Source organism: Galeopterus variegatus, unplaced genomic scaffold (assembly GCF_000696425.1).
Source record: "Galeopterus variegatus unplaced genomic scaffold, G_variegatus-3.0.2 Scaffold92, whole genome shotgun sequence".
In the NCBI taxonomy this organism is placed as follows: Eukaryota; Metazoa; Chordata; class Mammalia; order Dermoptera; family Cynocephalidae; genus Galeopterus; species Galeopterus variegatus.
This window is the reverse complement of record NW_007726203.1, coordinates 1,054,393-1,077,318: the sequence shown is the minus strand read 5'-3', so window position 1 is coordinate 1,077,318 and position 22,926 is coordinate 1,054,393. Positions and strand designations below refer to the sequence as shown.

Below are 22,926 nucleotides of genomic sequence, written 5' to 3'. Positions count from 1 at the left end.
AAGGGCTTCTTGTTCTATAGAATCTAGAGCTTGAGGTTTATTAACTTTTGGCGGTGTACTTTCTTGGTTTTTTGTATTTCTGGTATCTTTTTTTTGATGTTTATTCATTGTGGCAGGGGGTTTCACAGTGCACAGGTTTGACCCTATTGACTGACTAAGGTGTGGCTGTGTTTGTCAATTTGGTATGGCTACCTCCGTGACTGCTCAGTTGGCCTCTAGTGTCTTGTGTGTGTGGTTGCCTCGGGTCTTGGGCCTCTCCGGGGAGCCATCTCTCTTGTCATCTTGGACTCTGCTGGGCTGCTGGATCACGGGACAGTACCACAGGGTGTGTGGTCTCTTTTGAGCTTCCACTTCCAGTGCAGAACTTCTCTCTGTTCCGTGCGCTCTGGCCCTGGCTGCTGGATCATGCAGTGGTGGCCTCACAGGGTGTGTGTTTTCTGCTGAGTCTCCGCCTCCCTATCCGGACGTCTCCCTGCTCTGTGCTCACTGTATTGGGCTGGGGTGTGTCTTCTGCAACCCTCGTCTATCAGCCGGGTCTTCAAGCCCCTGCTCAGCACCACCCCGCCCAGGAAGACTTTCAGGTTTCTGCTAGGCGCAGGCGGACCGGTCGCTCTGGGTGCCTTTGTAGCACTGAATAGGGCTTTCTCGGTACTTATCACCTTCCTCCTGGTACTGCGGTTATTTGTGTACTTGTCTTATCTCCCACACCAGGGCATGAGCTCCTTGGGGGAGGAGCCCGCAGCACACAGTTCCTCTTTGAATCCCCCCGCCGCGGACTGACTCCGGCACCTGCCCGCAGTCAGCTCTCCGGCAGGTTCAAGCAAGCTTGGGAGTGCTCCAACCACACTCTTCCTAACCAGAAATCGGTTAGGCGTTTTTCCGAACTTATGGCCGCAGAGATGGTATCTGCCTCCCGGTAACAGGAAGTTTACCGGGGGCCGGAGCCCAGGGTGCGGTGGAATGACAATTGGCCTGGCCCGCTCTTCCCTGTCCTCCCGATGCTGGCCAGGGGCTCCCCACGCCACCAGCCCCGCCAGAGAACTGCGGGGGGAGTGGGATGGGAGGCCGGCCTGCAGGCCCCGGGAGGCCCTGCACCGGGGCAAGTTAGTGGCAAGGCTCAGTGAGGAGCCGAGCCGGGTGAAGAGGGCAGGCCTGGCCGAGCCAACTGGCTCCGCTCCCACCCAAGAAAATGGAGGCAGCTCTGGGGCCGATGACTGGCCTGGTGTGGCAGGTGGAAGCCAGACGGGCGTCTGCCCCGCGAGCAGGGCCGGGCTGGGGGTCACTCACAGAGCTGGGTCGGCCGGGTGGCTCCCTCTCCATTGCCGCGTCGTCGCCATCCCCGTCTTTGGCCGCTTCCGCCTCGGGCTGCTCACTCGGTCCCGCGGCCCAGCTCGGGCGCTCTCAGGAATCTTCTTTTGTGGTGGCCCTAAACCTCAAATCTGTAGTTGCTTTTTTATAGCTGTAGATTAGTTGATCAAAGACTTATTCATTTTTTGTTGCTCTTGGAAATGCAAATAGCACTCTGGCAGCACAGCGCACACTTCTCAGGCTCACGCTGTCTTCTGGTGCCCCCGCTCCAGACCCGTTGCCATCTTGGATTCCCCTTTTTGATGCTGACACCTGTTTGATGCCACTCTGGCCCTGCATGTCCTGCACCCATGAAGCACTGATAAAGCCCACAGGTGCTCAGCAGGCCACTCAGGAGCTACAAGGCAGCCGAGCAGCCCTACCTGGCATCTTTCCCACAGAACAAGTGCACGTTGGTGTCTGCTGAGCTCCCTTTTTCACCCTGACTTTTGACCCTCTAACCACACCATCAGCAGGAAGGCTAGTGTGGAAGACAGAGCAGGACATATGAATGTTGTGTTCTCTGGCCCCTGGGATAGCTTTCCAGGGAGTAGTCTTGAAAGCTACAATGGCATCAAGATAAATTCCCACACAACTCCTAATAGTCAGTCCTTGGTATTTTATCTTTGAGGGGCACAAAGAATACGGAGATGGGGAGAAGGCAGAGGAGCCCCCAAATCTAGATGGGGAGTGGTAACTGGTGAGCAGAAAACAGGCCCAGTCAGTCCTCGGGGACTGAGGAAAGCAAGAGCCAGGGAGACACAGCTGTCTCAGCAGGAGGCCAAGAATGGAAGAGGAGAAAGTTGTGGAATGGCATTCTGTGATGTGGACATTTATATTTCTCTCTCTGTCCTGGTTCTGGAATACTGAAGGGTCAGAACTTACCTAATTGGAAATGATATGCTGAAACAAAGAAGGAAGCAAGCAATATATATTTCCAATATAGTAGGAAAAAATATGCCATAGCAAATTTTTCTTAAATTGTGGGAAGAAAGAAAAACAAAAAATAAAGCAAGTTTCCAAAATGAGAAGTAATTTTTTCCTACAGGCACAAACAGAAATGGAGGAGAGGGTTCCAATATTACATAGAGACACAATTTTTTTTTTCAATTGCTAAACTTAGAGGAAATCTAAAAGTTAAATACATTTCTAGATAACCAAGAGAAGCTTTTCCATGCAAGGTAGAGTTAAATGAGGTGTGTGTACAAACACCTGCCAAAGGGTTTCATGGTGCATAAGTTATTTTTCAAAATCACTTCTTATTAGAAGACAGAATAGCCAGAGGGTAGTGACTGAGAGGGCAGATTGAGGTTTCTTGGCTGCTCTGATGTTGTTTCTGCATCTGAGTTCTGGTTATACAGATGTGCTCAGTGTGTGAAAATTCATACAGCCGTACCCTTACAACTTGCACATTTTCTATATGTATGTTGCACTTTAACAAAAAGTTAAAAAGTCAGCCACTTTAGAGTGCAGCACACATACCAGACAGTTAAGACATAGAGACTGAGGGCCATGCAAAGGAGGCAAGCCTGTCCCTAGGACAAGGACAGCCTGGCAAAGGCCTAGACAGAAAACAAATCACTTTACTGAAAAGGTAGAGTAGTTATTTTATGGGAGTTTCAACAACTTATAGGACAAGGCTACTTTAGTGATAGTACGTAGAGAGCAAAAGGCAAATATATGTTTTTATAAAGACAAGGGTTAATACATACAGAAACACAGGGAAGGAACTCTCGCTCTTTATTCCCGTAAAATGCTTCCATCCTTCCTTCAAACAATTCAATATAGTTACAAACAACCAAATGCAGAACCACTCTTTTTAATTTACTCTAAAATGTAAGCATTTTACTGAATGCCACATTTCTAAAGGTAACTCAGCAACCTTTTCTGAAATGCTAGTTTAGCAAGTGTTCAGCAGCAAAAACAACAAAATAGCATCACAAACATGTGCCGCGGGATGAAAGCGGCCATGCTCCTGGTAACACACAGGTCTTGGGGCTTCCTCACCAGGGTTTCCCCCATCGACATGTGGAAGTTCCCGGGGTCCTTGGCTTGGGTTAGGGGGATAAAGAAAGGATGTGCACCAGCCTTGTATGTCATCTTCAAAAAATATGTGCTTCAACGGTAAATAATTCCTCCGAATGTGACTGAAGCGCAAGCTATATCTAACCTGTGAAGAATAAAGAGAAAAATTCAGTGATGAGATCCTGAAACTCAGCAAAGGCACAGGACAGAGCAAAGCTGTGCTTGATGTCAGCCATGACTGGAGGAAAGGTGCCCACCCCGGCAGATGTCCCTCCTGGAAATAGGAGTCTTCCCTACATTCTCTACAAATTATCCCTGGGACTGTCCTGGGAAATAGACAAAGAGCGACTGAACCACCTTCCAGAAGGGGGTGCTGCAGAACAATTCAGAGAGAGGGCTCTGGAGCCAGACCACCTGGGACCAAACCCAAAATCTATTGAATAGCCATAGCACCTTGGGCAAGTTACTTAATCTTCATGCCTCAGTTTCCTCATCAGTAAATTGAGGATGATATTAATATTACCTACCTCATAGGGGATGTGACTGGGGATGTGCCTGGCCTTAATAAGTCCTTGGAAAATTTTATTGGTTATTTTGTTAACAAGTCTTTCTCCATCTACCAATATTCATTGTTCTAACAATTAATCAACAGATAGACTGTATAGCACAAAAGCCACACCAGTGGTTTCTCATCCCAAAACAGAAACCGAACATTCCCATGTTTAATATACTGCTGTTCCTTAAACAAACTCACACGGAGACCTACCATATTTGAAGTCTGTGAGGTTAATAATAATAATGGCAATAAATAGTGAATCCCTCTGGAAAGTTTCTCTGTTCCAGGCTCTATTCTAAACACTCTTTCACAGGTATAATCTCATTTAATCCTCACGGCAACTCTATGAGTCAAGTGCTAATATTAACCCCACTACACCGGTAAGGACACTGAGGCCCAGAAATGTTAGTAACTTTCCCAAAGTTACACAGCTAGTGAGATGCAGAGCCAGGATTCTTGTCTATGGAGCCTGGTGCTGGAGTCTCCTTCTGTAATCAAGCAATTGAACACAGGCCATCCTGTATTCTTAGGATAGAGGCTTGCTTAGAACAATCCCTCTCTTCTAGATAATCTGAAAACTGGAAGGGACCTCAAAGTCTAGGTTGTAAGATGTGAAACACAGGCGCACTCTCTTATTTCCTCTGGAAATAAGATGACAAAGTTGCCCCAGAGGAAAGCCGAGGGGCAGATCAGGTGATGAGACTGCTAAATGAACTCGTGTTTGGGCAGGCGGTGTGGCGCAGTGAGATTGCTATGGAAAAGATGTTCTTACCGCAAGTGGCAAAGGTTCATTGCTGTCATTGAATCTATGGTCAAAAACAATTCCTGTCAATATGTAGAAAGCTTTGGGATCCTTAATTATGTAACTTTCAAACAAAGGCACTGAAGAATAGCCTAGAACTAGAGAGCGAAAAATCCAATCAGTGAGTGGCTGGTGTGAAGGCAAAGGCCGCCCAAGTACCACCCCCCCCCCAAGACTGAGGTAAGATTGCCAATTGCCAGCTTAATTCTCCATTCACTCATTCATTCTGTAAACAAAGAGCAGAGAGATAAAAGGACAGAGATTAAGGACAAGAGGTTAAGAGACATGACTCCTGTTATTCAATTCAGAACTTTAACTGGGAAGTCTGTAGTCCCAGGAGCTGCTAGCAACTGTCTTGGAACATCAAAGAAGTAATGCTTTGGAAGGAAGAGAGAGGATTTAAATCCAGATCACAGAATTTGAGACCTGGATCAAGCCTCATGGTTTGTTTTTTGTTAAAAAACGAGCTTTGTTCTCATAGGAAGTTTAAGTTTAGTTTCACCTTTTCAAGCCTTGTTTTTAACCTGAGTTTTACATGTTGTTTTATTTTTCATTTCTAGAAGTCCTATTTGCTTCTTTCCTCCCACCCTCAAATCTGCTAGGTGGCTCTTTAGAGTGATATGCTACCTATAAATACTTTCAGGTTGTCTTTTATTTCTTCAAACCAAGTTAGTGATTTTAAATGTGAGACTGATCATTCCATCATCTGAACTCTTCCTACTTCTGTTTTTGCTGTCTCTTGTTAACACTTATTGTCTCCCTTGGTGGCTCGTTTTCTAGTGTGTTCGTGCAATGACCTTGATATATTTGCGGTGGGTCTTCTTTGAGATGCAGAATGCAGATATGTTCCTCCAGAAAAGATTCACATTTGCACCCATCAGTCTGATTCCTACTTCAAAGTTTGAGGAGTATTCTTTTTACTTTTCTTTTTTCTTTTTTGACAACAAGGTGATATGAATTTACGCTACAAATCTCAGGGCTGGGCCCCTCCCTACTCTGCTCAGTTCCAAAGCAATAGATAGTCCTTGCAGTCCCTTAGGGATGGGAGTGGGGCATGTTTACTTCCAGCTCAACCTTACACTAAGGATCCAGGCATTTGGGGCCCCAGACTTATGGGGAGGTAGTCTCCTCCTAGATACCTCACTTTAAACAGGCCTTAACTTTTTCTTCTTTCCCTCTGTGCCTTACAAGGCTATAAAAATTACAGTTCAGTTTCCCATAGTATGATGTATGTTTCATCAAAAACAGTTTAGGGCCTTCACTAACTTCTTTGGGTTCTTTCCTTCACCTTGATTTTTTTAACTTAGGAAATTATCTAATAATCTAGAAACACATTCATGATATACTAAAGAGAAGGCAGACAACAAAATAGTTCACACGGTAGGATCCTACTTTTTGTTTATTTACATATTTACAAAAAGGGCAGGTGTACCCCAAGATATTAAATAATGAGTGGATTTTCTTTTTTCCTGTATGTATATTTTTGTTATTTTTTTTCCATAGCTTTATTTAGGTTTCTTTTTAAATAGACACACACACACACACACAGTTAAACTGTGAAAAATAACACACACATAGGAAGGTACACAAACCACAAATGCTCAGTTTAATGCATGTTTATAAATGAATACCCAGTAACCATCCCTTGGATCAAAAAAGAAAATGTTTTTACCTTAGATTTTTTTGTCTAGACAGTTCTTTACCATCTACTTAGTTCTTTTATGCTTCCAAGACCATATTTTTAATATTTTATTCAGCATTTGTTTTTCAACTAGAAGGTTGATCCAAATAACCTAGTCTGCCGTATTACCAGAAATGGAACAGCAATAATGTCTTTCTCAAAAATTTCCAGGAAAAGTCTTTCTGTTTTTCATTGACCCTTACTAAATGTCCTCCCTAGACAGATCACTGTAGCAAGGGGACTGCTAAGTGCAAACTGGCTTAGACATAGGTTACATGGTTCATCCTGAGCCCAGGCTGGAGTCAACACCACCAGAAATACATAGGCTGAGAGTGGGAGAGGGATCAGTCCCGCAGGGAGAAACAGGCTGTGTGTATCAAAAGCGGGAAGAAGAAACAAAGCAGATGTCCACCACAGTTTAGAAAGGATCATCAAACTTATTTGTTGTTGGGCCGGCCTGGTGGCGCACTGCTACAGTGCGCTGCTTGGGAGCGTGGCGGCGCTCCGGCCGAGGGTTCGGATCCCACATGCAGACCGGCTGCTCGCTGGCTGAGCGAGGTGCGGGCACGGCACCGAGGGTTGCGATCCCGTTGCCGGTCCCAGCCGGACACGAAAAAAGACAAAAAGGAAAAAAAAAAAAAAAAACTTATTTGTTGTTACTTCTAGGGTAGAGGATTTGCTTACAGGATGGCATGAGGAGGGAAATTTACTTTTTACTCTTAGTCTTTTTATGTTGTTTGGAATTTTCAATGCAAAGAATGTCTGTATTTATTGTAAATTTCAAGGTTTTTTTTTTTTTTTTTTTTTTTCCGTGACCGGTAAGGGGATCGCAACCCTTGGCTTGGTGTCACCCGCACCATGCTCTGCCAGTGAGCACACAGGCCAGTCCTATATAGGACCCAAACCCGTGGCGGAAGCGCTGCTGCGCTCCCAGCACTGCACTCACTGGAGTGCGCCATGGAGCCGGCCCTTTTTTTTTTTTTTTTTGAATTTTCAATTCCAGAAAAATACATCCCAGTCTGTTAAAGAATTATTCTGGGAAGTGAGTTTTGGAATGGGAACTTTTAACTTTTTACCTTAAGCACGGTGTTGTTTAATGTATCACTTTTGTAATAAGGAGAGAGGAAGGAGAGGAAGGTGGAGAGATGCTAAGAGGACAAGAAATGAGCAAAGATGGTTGAAATGGAGATGGCAGGAAGGCAGTAATAGAAGATGACACTATCCAAAAATTCAAAGAAGAGAATTCCAAGGAGGAAGTAGGTAAAAGCATCCCAGTTACAATGAGGACACACAGAATGAAAACTGGAGAGAAAACACTAAATTTGGCAATCAGCAAGACACTAATGACATTTTCCTAGCAGGTATCAGTATAGTACTGAGGGCAGAATACAGATTATGGTGAGTTATGAAATTAGTGGAAAGTAATAAAATAGAAGTGAACTTTCAAGACATTTATCAGAGGAAAAAACACAAATTGCCTGAGAAAGGATCTTAAAGGAAGACAGAACAGGAAATGTTTTCTTTTCTTTGTCTTTTTTTTTTTTTTTGTCTTTTTCGTGACCGGTAAGGGGATCGCAACCCTTGGTGTGGTGTCGTCCACACCGTGCTCAGCCAGTGAGCACACCGGCCATTCCTATATAGGATCCGAACCCGCGGCAGGAGCGTTGCTGCACTCCCAGCCCCACACTCTCCCGAGTGCGCCATGGGGTCGGCCCGGAAATGTTTTCTTTTAAAGTGAGGTGACTGATGCTTATTTGAAAGTGAGGGGAAAATCTGGCCCAGTTGGAAATATTTCTCCAGAGGGTGGAGGTACTGGTGGAGAAAGACCCAAAAGCAGCAGCAGGTCTTGTGACTGATCACTTCTAACTACAAAATTTATCTTGAATTCAACATCTCTCTAGATCAAGCCATCATTATCTTCTTCCTCCTGAATTTCTGCAAATACTGCCCCCTTCCAATCACACTTCCAGAGAACAGCCAGAGAAATCTCTTTTAAAACACATTATATCGCATAACTTCTCTTCTCAAAACCCCTCAAGGGCTGCCCTTTGCATGTAGAAGAAAACCCAAGCACTTCCACTCAGACTGCAAGGCCCTGAATCACATGGTTTCTACAGCTTTCCAAACCTCATCTCACCACTCTCTCCACGTACTTTAGCCTGGCCTGCTGACTTTCAGACCTTCACAGACTGAAGTACTTACTCCCTCAAGGCCTTGCTACTTGCTGCTGCCTGATAGCCCCTTACTCCTGAAACCCATTTCCCCCCCATTTCACAAGGCTCGTTCTTGACCAATTGTGTCTTCGCTACCTCATCCGCTCCCCAGAGATTTCTTCTTGTTTTTTAAAAAATTTCATAATATCATGTTTATAAGGTTACTGAATTAGAATATTTATTTTAGGATACTAGGCAATCAAAAAGTACAACTTTCAAAACAACGTTTCCCACACTTTTTACCACTGAGGGCCTTTAAAAGAATTGTTCCCTCTGAGTGGTGCTAGAGCTAGGAGAGAGGAACCTTCTTTCCACATTATACCCTATGTATTATTAGAATACTTTTACAATAGCACAGACAGCAATTATAGTAACTTTGAAAAGAATCCTTCGGCTCCACATTTTGAAAAGTTTTATCCACCTAACTGAATTAATTTGTTCAATAAATATTCGTATTTATGGAACACCTACTATGTACCAGTCACTGTAACAGGCACAGTGATGAACAAAACAGACATGGCCCTCTGCCCTCGTGGAGGTGGAGTCTAGTGGAGAAAGGCAGACAATACACAGAAAGAAAGTGAATATGTAAATAAACATTTATAAAAATGCTAAGAAGGTACCAAACAGGATTCTGTGAGAGAGAATAAGGCAGAGATGAGAAGCCTAGAACTTACTGAGCTGTCTTCCTAAGCTCATTTCAGCTGAAACCTTAAGGAGAAGAGGGAGCAACATACAGGAAGAGCTGGGGGCAAAGCATTCTGTAAAAGAATAGCCATGCAAACGCCCTGACGGAGGAGAGCTTCACATGTTCCATGAGCTAAAAGGGGACCAACGTGACCAGAGTGTGGGAGAAAAAGGGAGAGTGGACTGGAGAGAAAAGCAGGGTCAGATCCTGGAGAAGAGTCTAGTTTACTCCCAGTGCAATGGAAAGCCATTGAGAGAGCTTCAGCAGAAGAATGGCCGAAGCCTACTGACCTTTCGAAGATCTTTCTGCCTCCAAGTGGAGTCTGGATTAGAATGGGACCAGAGGAGAGGCAGAGAGACTAAGAAGGCTATTTCAGAATCTCTGAATGCTTTCTATTTTTTATTATTCTGAGACATATAATAATTGCCAATCAGGGGCTGGCCCCATGGCTCACTTGGGAGAGTGCGACGCTGGTAGCACCGAGGCCACGGGTTCGGATCCTATATAGGGATGGCCAGTGCACTCACTGGCTGAGTGTGGTGCGGACAACACCGTGCCGAGGGTTGCGATCCCCTTACCAGTCAGGAAAAAAAAAAAATTGCCAATCAGACCTTCTGATTAATATGAGATAACAGGTGTCACAGTAGTGAGCTAAAAACAAATAGTTAACATTTTAATTAGCCTTGAAGCCTTGTGACATAAATATACAAGTCTCCAGTGTGTTGTTTGAAATAATAAAAATACCTCAAGGACAACTTCCCCCCAAATACTACCTCTCTGTATCTTTAGAATTTGGAGACCCCAGATTTGGAATCACTACTGTAAGAATACTCAGGAAAATCTTCAAAATATACTTTATAAAAACACCCACCCTATCCTTACCCCATCTTTATGTCTAACCTTCAAACTCAACATCAAAGGTTTGTTCCACCATTTCAGTGATAGCCTTCAAAGTTTCACTTTTGGAAGGGATATAAACTAGTTGAAATTTATTTTTCAGAGGAAAATTATGGAAGAAGTCTGGCAGCAAACTGATATCAACTGCATGGTAGTTAGTAGAAGGTCTTTTTCTTGGCACACTATTGAAACGAAGATACAATACAATTGCAGAAAATAGTAACGGCATCAAAATGTCAAGGACTGTTACCAGAGTCTTCCGCTTCTAAAATAAAAACAAAAGCTATGCATTAACCTAAAACAGAACAAAAGCATAAGTCGCTATGTGGTGAATGTTCTTCCATTAAGAATGCTTTCATTTTTTCCAGCCTCCCTGCACAACACATGAAAAAGAAAAAACAGAATGAGAATTAGCTAGAAACTTCTCCTTTTAGCTTTTCTGTAACACCAATGGCTAGAATCAGTAACAATGATGTCATCTTTAATAATTAGGGTTAATAGAATTACTACATGACTCGTTTGCAGAAAAGGACCCCTTTACAAGTAAAATTCTTAATTTTTTTAAACACATTATTAGAAACCAATTTAACTTAAACATTCAGTCCCTCCAAGGACTTATTTTCCCTACAGATAACTGTACCTACCTTTAAGATGAAATTCTTCCAGAGAAGAAGTATTAACTTCCTGAACACTGCCATTTTTCTATCTGATGAGTAGGGCTCACCTCTAGTCAGGAAAGAGATGGGGAAATGTTATGCATAATACAAAAATGTTAAGAGTTCCTCTTCCATCCTTGAAAAACTCTCCTCTCTTGAGCTTTCAGAACCTTATGCTGGACTTCTCCTCCTACCTTCCTAGCAGTTCCTCCTCAGTTTTTTTGCTGATTCTTCTTTCTCTCCCCAACCTCTAAATATTAAATGCTCGAGGGCTCAGTCTATGGACTCCTCTCTTCCAGTGACACCCACTCCTTGGGTGATCTCACTCAGCTCTTGGGTTTGAAATCATCTATAGGCAAATGATTTCTAAATTTATATCTCCAGCCTGGACCTTGCCTCTTACTATAGACCCAAATATCCAATTGCTTGCTTGACATCTCCGTGTGTCATCTCAAACTTCGGCTATTCATATTCCTCTTAAAACAGATTGTCCTACGGTCTTCCACACCTCAGTTAATGTCAGTTCCATCCTTTGAGTTATACAGGATTATTCTTCACTTTTCTCTCTTTCACAGCTTCAATCCAGCAGCAAATCCTAATGGCTCTACCTTCAAAATATAGCCAGAATTTAACCCCTTTTACCACCCCTATATTTATCATCCCTTACCTGGATTTCTGCAATAACTTCTGCAGTCATGTCACTGCATCTTCCCTTGCTGCTTGTAATCCACTTTCCACGCAGGAACAAGAGTGACCCTGCTTAAGTCAGATCTTTCCCACTGCTCTGCTCAAAACTCTCTAATGGTTCCCATCTCGCTCTGAGCAAAAGCCCAGTCCTACAATGACCTACAAAGTTCTGTGGGCTGTAGTTCCTGTTGGCTCTCTCATCTCATTTCATCTCATCTTCTACTTTGTTCCCCCTCCTTCTCCCTGCTCCTGGGCAACAGGCCTAGCTGCTATTCCTAGAACACACCAAACACACTTCTGCCTCAAACCTTGTGTTTCGGGCCGAGGCCATGGCACACTCGGGAGAGTGCAGCACTGGGAGCGCAGCAGCGGTCCCGCCCCCGCCGCGGGTTCGGATCCTATATAGGGATGACCGGTGCGCTGCGCTCACTGGCTGAGCACGGTGCGGCCGGTCACAAAAAAGACAAAAAAAAAAAAAAAAACTTGTGTTTCCCTGCCAATCACACACTTCCCTCATGGACCAACATGTCTAGCTCCCCAACTTCCTTCAGACCTTTATTTATAAGTCACTTTCTCAGTGAGGCCTTTCTTGACCATCCTACACCAAATCTCAACATTTCATATCAACTTTCCATGTTTAGTTTTCTTCTTAGCACTTATAAACTATTTAACATGCTGTTCATTTACTTACTTAATTTGACTTTCCTTCTAGAATGTATGTTCCATGAAGGCAGAGATTTTTTCATCTTTTTTTTTTAACCACTGAATCCTCAGATACAAGAGCAGAGCCAGCACATGGCAAATATTCATGATACTCATAATTTTGAATGAATGAATAAACACATACATACATATATACAAAAATACATAAATTAAAAGGTATGCAGTCTTTGTAGGAATATAGTTGGAGCAGAAATGACTGTGAGGAAGGAAAAATACTTTGGATGGCAGAAATTTTCTTCTCTTTTCGATCTGTTTCCCAAGTGTAATATATACTTTAATTTTTAGATACTACTCTCATAATAAAAATGAGATTTTCATTCCAGAAACCATCTTTCCAGTGGGGAAAGAAAAATGTGTACATATTTCCTCAGGCGAAAGCACCCCTGACCTTGTACATTGGAAATTAAAGAAACAGAACTCATAAATATGGGGGAAATATGACTATAATTCCTAGAAAGTCCTCATTCTTGGCTGTGTTATATCTGTTGTCTCTTATGTACTTTCTACAATGCTACTTCCTTAAAGACAGGGACACGGTCTCTTTCTCATGAACATGTGAATTTTGTGAACAGCATCTTCAGTAGTGAATGCAGAGTAACATTACAAAAGATGGTGGAGTATGAAGTTTCGGAAATCGGTCCCTTCACTGAAACACCTATTGAGGTTGCATAAACTGTCCGAAACAACTATTTTGGATATCTGGAGTCTAATTAAACACTTGAAGCATCTAGGAGAATGCTTGATGAAGAAAGAGGCTAGTAAATTTCAGTGAATTCAAGCATTTTGTTTAGTTGCTACCAGCCCCCAACTCCTGTGTGCCCCCCAAATTCCTATGTTGAAGCTCTCACCCCCAGTACCTGAGAATGTGACTGATAGAGTTTGGATGTGTTGTCCCCGCCAAAACTCATGTGGAAATTTGATCTCCAATGTGGCAGTGTTGGAAACTGATTGAGTCATGGGGGCGGATCCCTCATGAATGGATTAATGCTCTCCCTGGGGGAGGGGGGTATTAATGAGTGAGTTCTCACTCTATTAGTTCCCGTGAGAGCTCGTTGCTTAAAAAGACACTGGCACCTCCTTTCTCTCTCTCTCTCTCTTGCTTCCTCTCGCCATGTGATCTGCTTGTACCCGTGGGCTGCTGCCACTTTCCGCCATTAGTAGAAGGAGCCTGAGGCCCACGCCAGATGCAGCTGTCCCAGAATCATAAGCCAAATAAACCTCTTTCCTTTATAAATTACCCAGTCTCGGGTATTTCTGTTATAGCAACACAAAACGGACTAAAACAGTGACTGTATTTGGAGATAGAACCTATAAAGAGGTGATTAAGTTAAAATGAGGCTGTTAGGGTGGGCTCTAATCCAATCTGACTGGTGTCCTTATAAGAAGAGGAAATTTGGACACACAGAGACACCAGGGATGTGTGAGCACAGAAAAAATACCATGTGAGGACCCAGCAAGAAGGTGGCCATCTGCAAGGCACGTAGAGAGGCCTCAGAAGAAACCAGACCCGCTCGCACCTTGATGGCATACTTCTAGCCTCCAGAAATTTCTGTTGTTAAAGACATGCAGTCTGTGGTATTTTGCTATGATAGCCTAAGAACACTAATGTAGGTCTGCTCCATGTGTCTCCTCTTTCCCCCTTGGACCAGCCACTAGCTGTTGTTCTGACAGCAAGAGGCCAAGGCTAACCACACAAATATGTTTAAAACTTGTACTCACACGACACCTGCTAACCATTCCACTGGCCAGAGAAAATCACGCAGCTGAGCCCAGTACCAATGTGACAAGGAAATAAACTGACTACTGTAGTGGAAGGCACTGCAAAGCCACATGGCAAAGGGCGTGGATGTAAAATTTAATGTAAGGAAAGACTGAAGAACTGGGAATGATATCCATCTACCTGAACACTCAACATTTAATTCTTTAAGCACTGGTGTTGTGAAATTGCCAACCTTAACCCTCACCATCTAGATGAGGAAGTATTGTGATTCATTACTGGCCCAACATGGACAAAAAAAATTAGAAACCAAAAACAATGAGAATACATGGTTTTCTCCAACCACAGTTACCATTCAGTGGAATTGGACAGGAAAAAATAAGTAGAAGGAGATTTTCATACTAAGCATCTTTTAAAATTTATAATATAGATGGGATGCTCCTTATTTATTTATCTACATTTTTTTTGGTTTTTTGGTGGCTGGCGGGTAGAGGGGTCAAACCCTGGACCTTCGTGTTATCAGCACAATGCTCTAACCAACTGGGCTAAGTGGCCAGCCTCAAAAGAATGTTTATTTAGAAATTTGTGTGAAAGTTGGTTATAAAAATTGGGTCATACTTAACACCAAGGTCAAGGGTTCAGATCCCCTCCCCAGCCAGCCATCAAAAAAAAAAGGGGGGGGGGTTCATTTTTGTCATACCCAAACTACATCAGAATTGAGGATCCAGGAGAAAAAAGCATTCGGGGCACATAGCACCAGCTCCAAGAATTTCCTACAAGCTCAGCTGCTGAGATGGCCTACTATAACCCTAAGACTAGCTTTACCTAGTAGCTGCTGAAATGACCTGCCATGACTCTAAGACTAATTTTACCTACCACCGTCGCTCACCAATCAGAGCTTGCCAGCTCCATAAAACTTTTCTAGCACCAATGAGTTTTCTTTCAAAATAATACGTAACATTTCTCTTTCTAAAACCCCCAACCTTTTCCTTGTTCTTCAGACATACTAGAGACCACCCTGGTCTGTGTGTATGCCCCAAATTGCAGTTCAATTTTCCCAAATAAAACGTTTTCTTTAAAGATTTGTATCTATATTTTTATTTGACTTTGACCCTTGTACATACAATAATGTATTAATGCAGCAATTACATATTGAAGGTATTGTGTCCAGCAAAATGCTATCATAAAAAGATTGATCAGTAATGGATTTCATCTTCATGGAACTCAGCATTTGAAAATAAGCCTAGTATGGGAAAATAATATATACAAAGGAAAATACTGTAGTACAAGGTAGAAAGTAATGAGAATCAGAAGAGATTCACTTAAGGATAGACAAACTGACCAATGAAACAATAAAAATCCAAAAAGAGACCACAATTATACAGTCACCTGATTTATGACAAAGCTGACATTGCAGGACATAAGGAAGCAAGGTCCTTTCAATAAATGGCTCTGGGTCAATTGAGTACCCATGTGGAAAAGAATGTATATTGACTCCTGCATCCCACCATACACAAGATATCAATTTCAGACAAAATGCAGATCTACATGCGAAAGGTAAAACAATGAAACTTTTAGGAAAAAAATAGTAAAACATCTTCATAACCTTGAAGTGAGCAAATATTTCTTAAACATGACTCCAAACCACTAAACATAATGGAAAAAATTGATCCTTGAATTATATCAAAATCAAGAATTTTAGTTACACAAAAAACACCAATAAAAGAAAAAATGCAATACAGAGTGGACAAAGATATTTACAATACATACAAGGGTACTTCAAAAAGTTCATGGAAAAATAGAATTGAAAGATAATATGAACATTTCCACGAACTTTTTGAAGTGTTCTCTTATATCTGAGAAAAGACTTATATCTAGAATATTTAAAGAGCTCCTAGAAATCTTTAAGAAAACGAACACCCCAGTAGAAGAATGGATAAGAAACTTGAATAACAATTTCCAAAAAAGAATACCCAGATGGCTAATAAACATGATGGAAAAGTGCTCAGCCTATCCAGTAATCAAGGAAGCGCATTTTAAACCACAAAGCAGACACTGAGATGCAGATTTCTGTGCAGGATGCTCCTGGGGAACATCAGTGTTTGTGGGGAGTGAAGGAGGCAGGCCTGGGCAGAGATGGAAGCTGGGCTGCAACACAGCCAAAACAAAGTCCTCTGCCATTTCCACAGGATCACCACAGAACACAAATTGCAAATTATCAGACTCAAGTGGAGTTCTGAGGACAGGATTCAAACAGGTCCTGGGTGAGCAAGGAGATACAGGAACATCAATTCACGCTGTATTTGGGAAAACAGATGACCCAGAGAGAAAAAGAAAAAATGGGCTCAGAATAAGTGACACAGCAACAATTCAGAATTTCTTCAAGTACCACATTGGCCCAGCAATCCCAGTTCTAGGAATCTATTCTATAGACACACCTGCACCAGTATAAAATGATATAAATACAAGTTTATTCACTGCAGAAAATTTATAATAGCAAAGCAATGTCAACATCCCGGTATCCATCAATAGGAGATTATTTATATAAACTATGGTATACCTAAAAAATGAAGGACTATGCCACCTTAAAACAAACAAAGAGCTCTATGTACTGGCTTTCTTCTAGGGTCTGCAGGATATATTTTAAGTGAAAAACAAAAGGTACAGAAGTTACATAATTTGCTTCTGTTTAAATAAAAGAGAAAAATGTGTCAGTACTCACATATATTTGCAAAAAAGCGCACTGGAATGATAAGTAAGAAACGAGCAATAGGGTATTCTAGAGTGGTAGGACCAAAAACATGAGACTTCTCTGCATAAACATTTCTCACTTTCAATCATGCAAATGCATTATCTATTACCAGAAGCATATCTGACTACCCTGGTGAATGGAACTTAATCCCTGGAAGTCAGTACCACTGAGGGGCGAGAAAGTTGGGGTATTTATGTATGAACTAATGCCACTCCCATAACACATTAGTTAAGGACTTCTCCCCCAGGATGCTAATTCTCAGGCACTTCTGGCCCATCATCTATCCAGAAGATAAAGCCCTCAGACAAAGATATAGAGATACTGCTGCTGGACATCTAGTATTTACTATAATGATCAGACCGAGGGGGTAAGGATAGGGCCCCCACAGCACCTATTATAACTATTCGAAAATTTTCTAATGAATTAAACTATAGGCAATGGAATGTTGAGGCAACAAAATGCTTCAAATCTCAAATGAGTTAAAGAGAAACTAAACTCAACCTCAATGAGAAGAAACTAGAGACTGCAAAACTAATATATACACTAGAAATGGTAAGAATAAACTCAACATTACAGAGGACAAACAAATCAAAGACAGGCTTGAGGATATCACATGGAAGGCAAAGAAAAGTAAGAGATGAAAGAAACTACAGGTAAGATGACAGAAAAGATAGATATCTAAGAGGCAAACAATTAATATCCCTAGAGAATGGCATAACTGGAACAGAAAAAATAAACATATTTAAATATGTAAATGTGTTTTAGAAGAAAACATGCCTCAAATGAGGGAAGAGCTGAATCTGAAACAAACATACAGTGCTCGCTTCGGCAGCACATATACTGAAACAAACATACAAAAAAAAAAAAAAAAGATGAGCATGTTCCAAGAAAAACCTAAATAGAACTGTAAAAAGAGGTCAATTACTGAACTTCAAGCATGTAAAAAGATACCTACAGGCATCTAGACAAAAAACAACCCAAATCACTGACAAGAAAGGAGAAAACCAGGCCAGCCTTCCTCAGACCTCTCCACAGAGGATGTCAGCAGACAGTACAGAAGGTCCTCAGAGAATGGGGGCAGAGGCAAGACTCTAGGATTTTATGATCAGCCTTTTAATAGACACTTTCAAGTGTGCAAATACCTATAGATCCATAAACACCCATAAACTTTTCTTGAGAAAATAAAATTTAGGATGAAATGTAACCAGTGATGAAATTATTCCAAATAATAATTTGGAATGACTCAGAAATGGGGCAGCTTTCATAAGAAAGCATTTACAGCGGGCACTGAATCTAACAGTCATCTCAAACCTAATGTGTCCTCAAAGGTGCTATCCATCTCAGTAAACAGTAAACTACAGTTGCTTAAGTCAAAAAAATAGGTTCCACCCTTGATCATTCTCTTTCCCTCACCTATCACATCAAATCCATCAGTAATTTCTGATGATTCTGCCTCTAAAAGATATCTCAAACCCATCTACTTTCTATATCTCTGTTGTCAACCTAGTTTGAGTAATGAAATTAAACTGATATACCAGGTAGGAATTATTTCAGTTAAAAGTAATAGAAACCCAACTCAATATAGCCAAGCCAAAAAAAGAAAAGCAAAGATAAAAATGAAGATTTATTTTTTGTACAACTGGAAGTCCAGAGTAGAATAAGCTACAGAACACAGCTGAATCCAAGCGTTCAAATAATGTAGTCAGGGCTTTGTCTCTCTCCATTCTACTTTCCTGTATGTCCTCCTGTCAGGCCGTCTCTAAACACGTGGTGGCAAAGATGGCCCCCAGGAGCTCTAGGCTTATATCCAAAATCCCAGAGAGAAGAGTGTCTCCTTTCTGGAAGCTCCATCAAAAATCCTAAGGAGAACTCTGACTGGCTTAGCTTGGGTGCCAGCAGCGTGGCAGGTAGGAGACAGAGAAAATGTGGGGGAAAGGATCAGCACCTCCTGAACCATATAAAATGATTACCCCTACACACACACACACACACACACACACACACACACACACACACACACACTCACATGCAAAAGAGGGTTTCTGTTACCAGCAGAAAGGGGGAAGGAAAGCATACCTCTTTGCTGCCCAGAAAAAAAGAAATCCTTCTTCTTATATATGAAATTTCAAGAATTATCCTGTGCAATATAATAAACCATCTATGTGCAATATAAAACACACCCAATTCCTTCCAAAAGGAGATCTACTAGGTTTTGTGTAGTTTCTGCATCTAGCACCAAGGTTAGGCTGCCTGGGCAATGTGCATTTCTCTGGTCCTAGTCTAGATGTAACTCCCCAGGGTCTGGTACTTTGGGCTATAAAATGAGAATGTGAGTGCCCAGCATACAACAGCGGAGGGAAAATTGGTTCTATCTACAATTCTTCATCGTCCTTCATGAGAAGGGAATTGGAGACAATCTTCCTTCTGAGGGCTATAGCACCTTGTAGCCCATTTCCTAATGGTGTGATTTGGGGAAATACCTAGGGATTACCTTACAGGTTGAGCAGTTTCAGGCCTTTACTTACTGAACTTTATTTTTTCTTCTGAAAATACAATTTCAGTAAAATATTAGTAAGCTGCCAGTCATTTGCATTATGTTAGCTCCCTAGGCTACAAAATAAAATCAGATACTATGTCCAACCCCAAGACTTGAATCTGGTTGGCAGCCATGGAGTTCTGTCTCTTAGCACAGGTAAAGTCTCACTGGTACTCAGTTTACTGCTTCAGGAAGCCTTGACCCTGCCTGCCTCTCAAACAATGGGCTGAGGTATTGATATGGTTCACTGCAAGTGGCTTAATGAAGTTCTTATAGAAAACACATTGTGGATGGAAATTCATCATTGTAGGTATAACTCTAACAAAGTGTGCATTCCAATTATCCTTGGTATGAAAATGTCCACCATGTGGAAAAGGGGACACTGTAAGTGGGCCAAAACAGCTCGTGTACATCCATGGACTATTCATGAAAATAGAGTGTGTGTTAGGCCATAAAGAAAATGTCAAATTCTAAAAAGTTGAATGATAGTGACCACATTCTTAGATCAAACTGCACTAAAAGTAAATACTACTAATAAAATAAAGACACTCAAAACAAAAAAGCAAACCTTCGAAAAGGAAAAACTCTCTCCTAAACCACAAAATACTGTATCAATCAAGAGAATGATGAGACAAGACAAGCCACAGACCAGAAGAAAATATTTGCAAAAGATTTATGAAGGACTGTTATCCAAAATATACAGAGATTTTAAAACCCAACAAGAAGAAAAGAAACAACTCAATTAAAAAATCAGCAAAAAACCTGAACAGACATCTCACCAAATAAGACATACAGATGGCATAGCCTTCATACCAAGCACAATTGGAATGCACACTTTAAGTCAGAATTACACCTACGATGATGAATTTCCATCCAGAAAGTATTTTCTATAAGAACTCCACTAAGCCACTTGCAGTGGACCGTATCAGTACCTCAGCCCATTGTTTGAGAGGTAGGGTCAAGATTCTTTTTTTTTTTTTTTCCTTTTTGTCTTTTTTCGTGACCGGCAATGGGATCGCAACCCTTGGTGTCGCACCCTCACCGCGCTCAGCCAGTGAGCGGACCGGTCTCTATATGGGATCTGAACCCTCGGCGGGAGCGCCGCCACACTCCCAAGCGCCGCACTCTACCGAGTGCGCCACCGGGCGGCCTGGGGGTCAAGATTCTTAAAAAAGATTCTTTTTTTTTTTTTTTTTTTGTCCTTTTTTGAGACTGGCCGCACCACGCTCAGCCAGTGAGCACTGTGAGCCGACTGGTCATCCCTACATAGGATCCGAACCCGCTGCGGGAGTGCTGCTGCGCTCCCAGTGCCACACTCTCCCGAGTGTGCCACGGGCTCAGCCCCCAGCAAGAGATTTTTAAAAACCTAAATATTTCTTCAAAAAAACTGTTAAGAAATTGAGAAATGTGTCAAAAAGCCCTCCAAGCAGCGCAAGTGCAAAACTCAAATGGACAAGTTATTTTTAACTACAAGCAACAGATCATTCTTATGCTATTTAAACTAATCTAAAAGCATAGAGATTGATGGAAAACTTCCAATTTTAAAAATCAAGTATTACCCAAATCTGACAATGATAGCATTTTTAAAAAACTAAATAAAGCCCATTTCTAGTGAAGAGACATTAAAATCTTTGATAACACATAGAATCCAGAAGTGTGGGCCGGCCCGGTGGCGCACTGGAGAGTGCGCCGCTTGGGAGTGCGGCGGCGCTCCCACCGAGGGTTCGGATCCCATGTGGAGACCAGTTCCCGCTCACTGGCTGAGCGTGGTGCGGACGCAACACCGAGGGTTGTGATCCTGTTGTTGGTCCCCGGTACGGGCGCGACACCGAGGGTTGCGATCCCGTAAAAAAGACAAAAAGGAAAAAAAAAAAAAAGAATCCAGAAGTGTGTTAAAAGAATAAAATACCATAAGCCAATGGGAAATTCATTCCAGAAATATAGGAATGATTCACTATTTTCACCATTATAATTTCTATTAGTATAATTTACCATATTAAAGGGTCAAAGGAATAAAAAACTATTACCATGTCAATAAATTCCCAAGAATCATTTGATAAAATTTACCATCTATTCCTGGATCCTATTTTTTTAGCCCTTAGTAAAAGGCTCATCTATAACATGCTGAAAAAATGCATATCTCAAATCCAAAGCAAAGATACTTTCTGGTGACCACTTGGAAAAGCCTGGGGGCCTGTTGGGCTGCAACTGCTCCACTTGCTATAGCAATTGCTAGGGTGAAAGGAGGCCACACCAAATGGTGGCTGTTTAAGTTCCCCACCCACATGGTCCACACATGCTGGCGCCTAGAGGAAGCAAAGGGGGAGTGTCACTTTTAGTTCCGCAAAAATTTTTATTGGTAGTTGTGCTTTTCTGTGCTCGTGATCAGTGCATGATCAGTAGGCTAAGCATAGGAAAGTAAGGCTCATGCACATGTGACCTTTCCAGTGATTGGCTCTCAGTGTGGAAATCCCCACTTGCTTAGATATAAATACAAGTGCTTAAAAGACAATAAACAGAATGGCTTGACGGAACCCCCACCGCGTCTGAGTGTTCCTTTGCGGGCTGAATAGGTGGGCGGTGCACTCACCCACCTTCAGGGATCCTTCTTCGGCTTATGCCGCAGAGGGCAACTTATCTGGTCCTACCTGGGGGGGATAGGGGGTCTGCCAGGGATCACTCGGTGGCCATGGCCAGGGAAATCTGGAGCCCAGGACTGGCTGACCTAGACAGCACCCCGACAGGGGCCCAGGAAGAAATCTGTCCCAGGGACAGAGTCACCACAGAGAGCCTTTACTAGAGAAGTGCTGAGCGGAAATGTGGAGTCAGAATTGTCACAGAGAAACCCCACAGGGCCATACCTCGTGGATCCATGGGAGGACTACCACTGAGACTCCAGAATTGTAGAACTACCAGCATGCAATGCCAGCTCGGGAGAGCTGAAGCATGGGCTGAGTCCAGAAAAGCCACAGGAGTGGGGCTGCCTGAGGAATTTGGGAACCAACCCCCACACCAGTATGCACAGGATGCCGAACATGGAGTCAAGGGAGATTGCTCTCCAGCTTTAAGACTTAATGCTTGCCCTGCTGGGTACTGTATGTGCTTAGGACCTGTTACCTCTTTCTTTTGTCCTATTTCTCTCTTTTTAAATCGGAATATGTACCCCATGCTTGTTCCACTATTGTATCTTGGAAGTAGACAATCTGTTTGATCTCACAGATGAGACTCTGGACTTTTCAGCTGAAATAAATTAACACTTTGGAGATGGAATGAATGTAGAGAAGGACATGAACCTTGGGGCCAGGTGCAAATGCTATGGGTCAAACGTGTCCCCCAAGAGTTCATGTATTGGAAATTTGTTCTCCATTGTAACAGTGTTAAGAGGATGGGAAATCCAATTATGGTACTTGAAAGGTGGGGCCTTTGAGATGTGATTGGATCATGAGGACTGTGCCCTTGTGAATGGATTCATCCATTTATGAAATAATGAGTTATCATGGGCATGGTTCTGATGGCTTTATAAGGAGAGCAAATGAGACGGTTGGTTCACTTTTGCTCAGCCCATTCTCACCATGTGACAACCTGCATCACTGTAGAGGTCACCACCAAGAAGAAGGCTCTAACCAGATGTGTCCCCTGGACCACG

General features: G+C 42.4%; 1 protein-coding gene across 1 annotated transcript in view; it reads right to left on the bottom strand.

Moving 5' to 3' along the window:
- Positions 1–10,907, bottom strand: part of LOC103598100 (ATP-binding cassette sub-family A member 3-like) — a gene marked incomplete at its 3' end in the record, with an annotated part of 76,704 nt that extends 65,797 nt beyond the window's left edge. Inside the window, exons 1-4 of the mRNA XM_008582038.1 lie at positions 10,854–10,907; positions 10,213–10,474; positions 4,701–4,828; positions 3,355–3,517 (exon numbers count right to left, since the gene is read on the bottom strand). Coding sequence (XP_008580260.1) covers positions 3,355–3,517; positions 4,701–4,828; positions 10,213–10,474; positions 10,854–10,907 — 607 coding nt within the window. The remainder of the gene's footprint in view (positions 1–3,354; positions 3,518–4,700; positions 4,829–10,212; positions 10,475–10,853) is intronic.
- Positions 10,908–22,926: the final 12,019 nt, after the last annotated feature.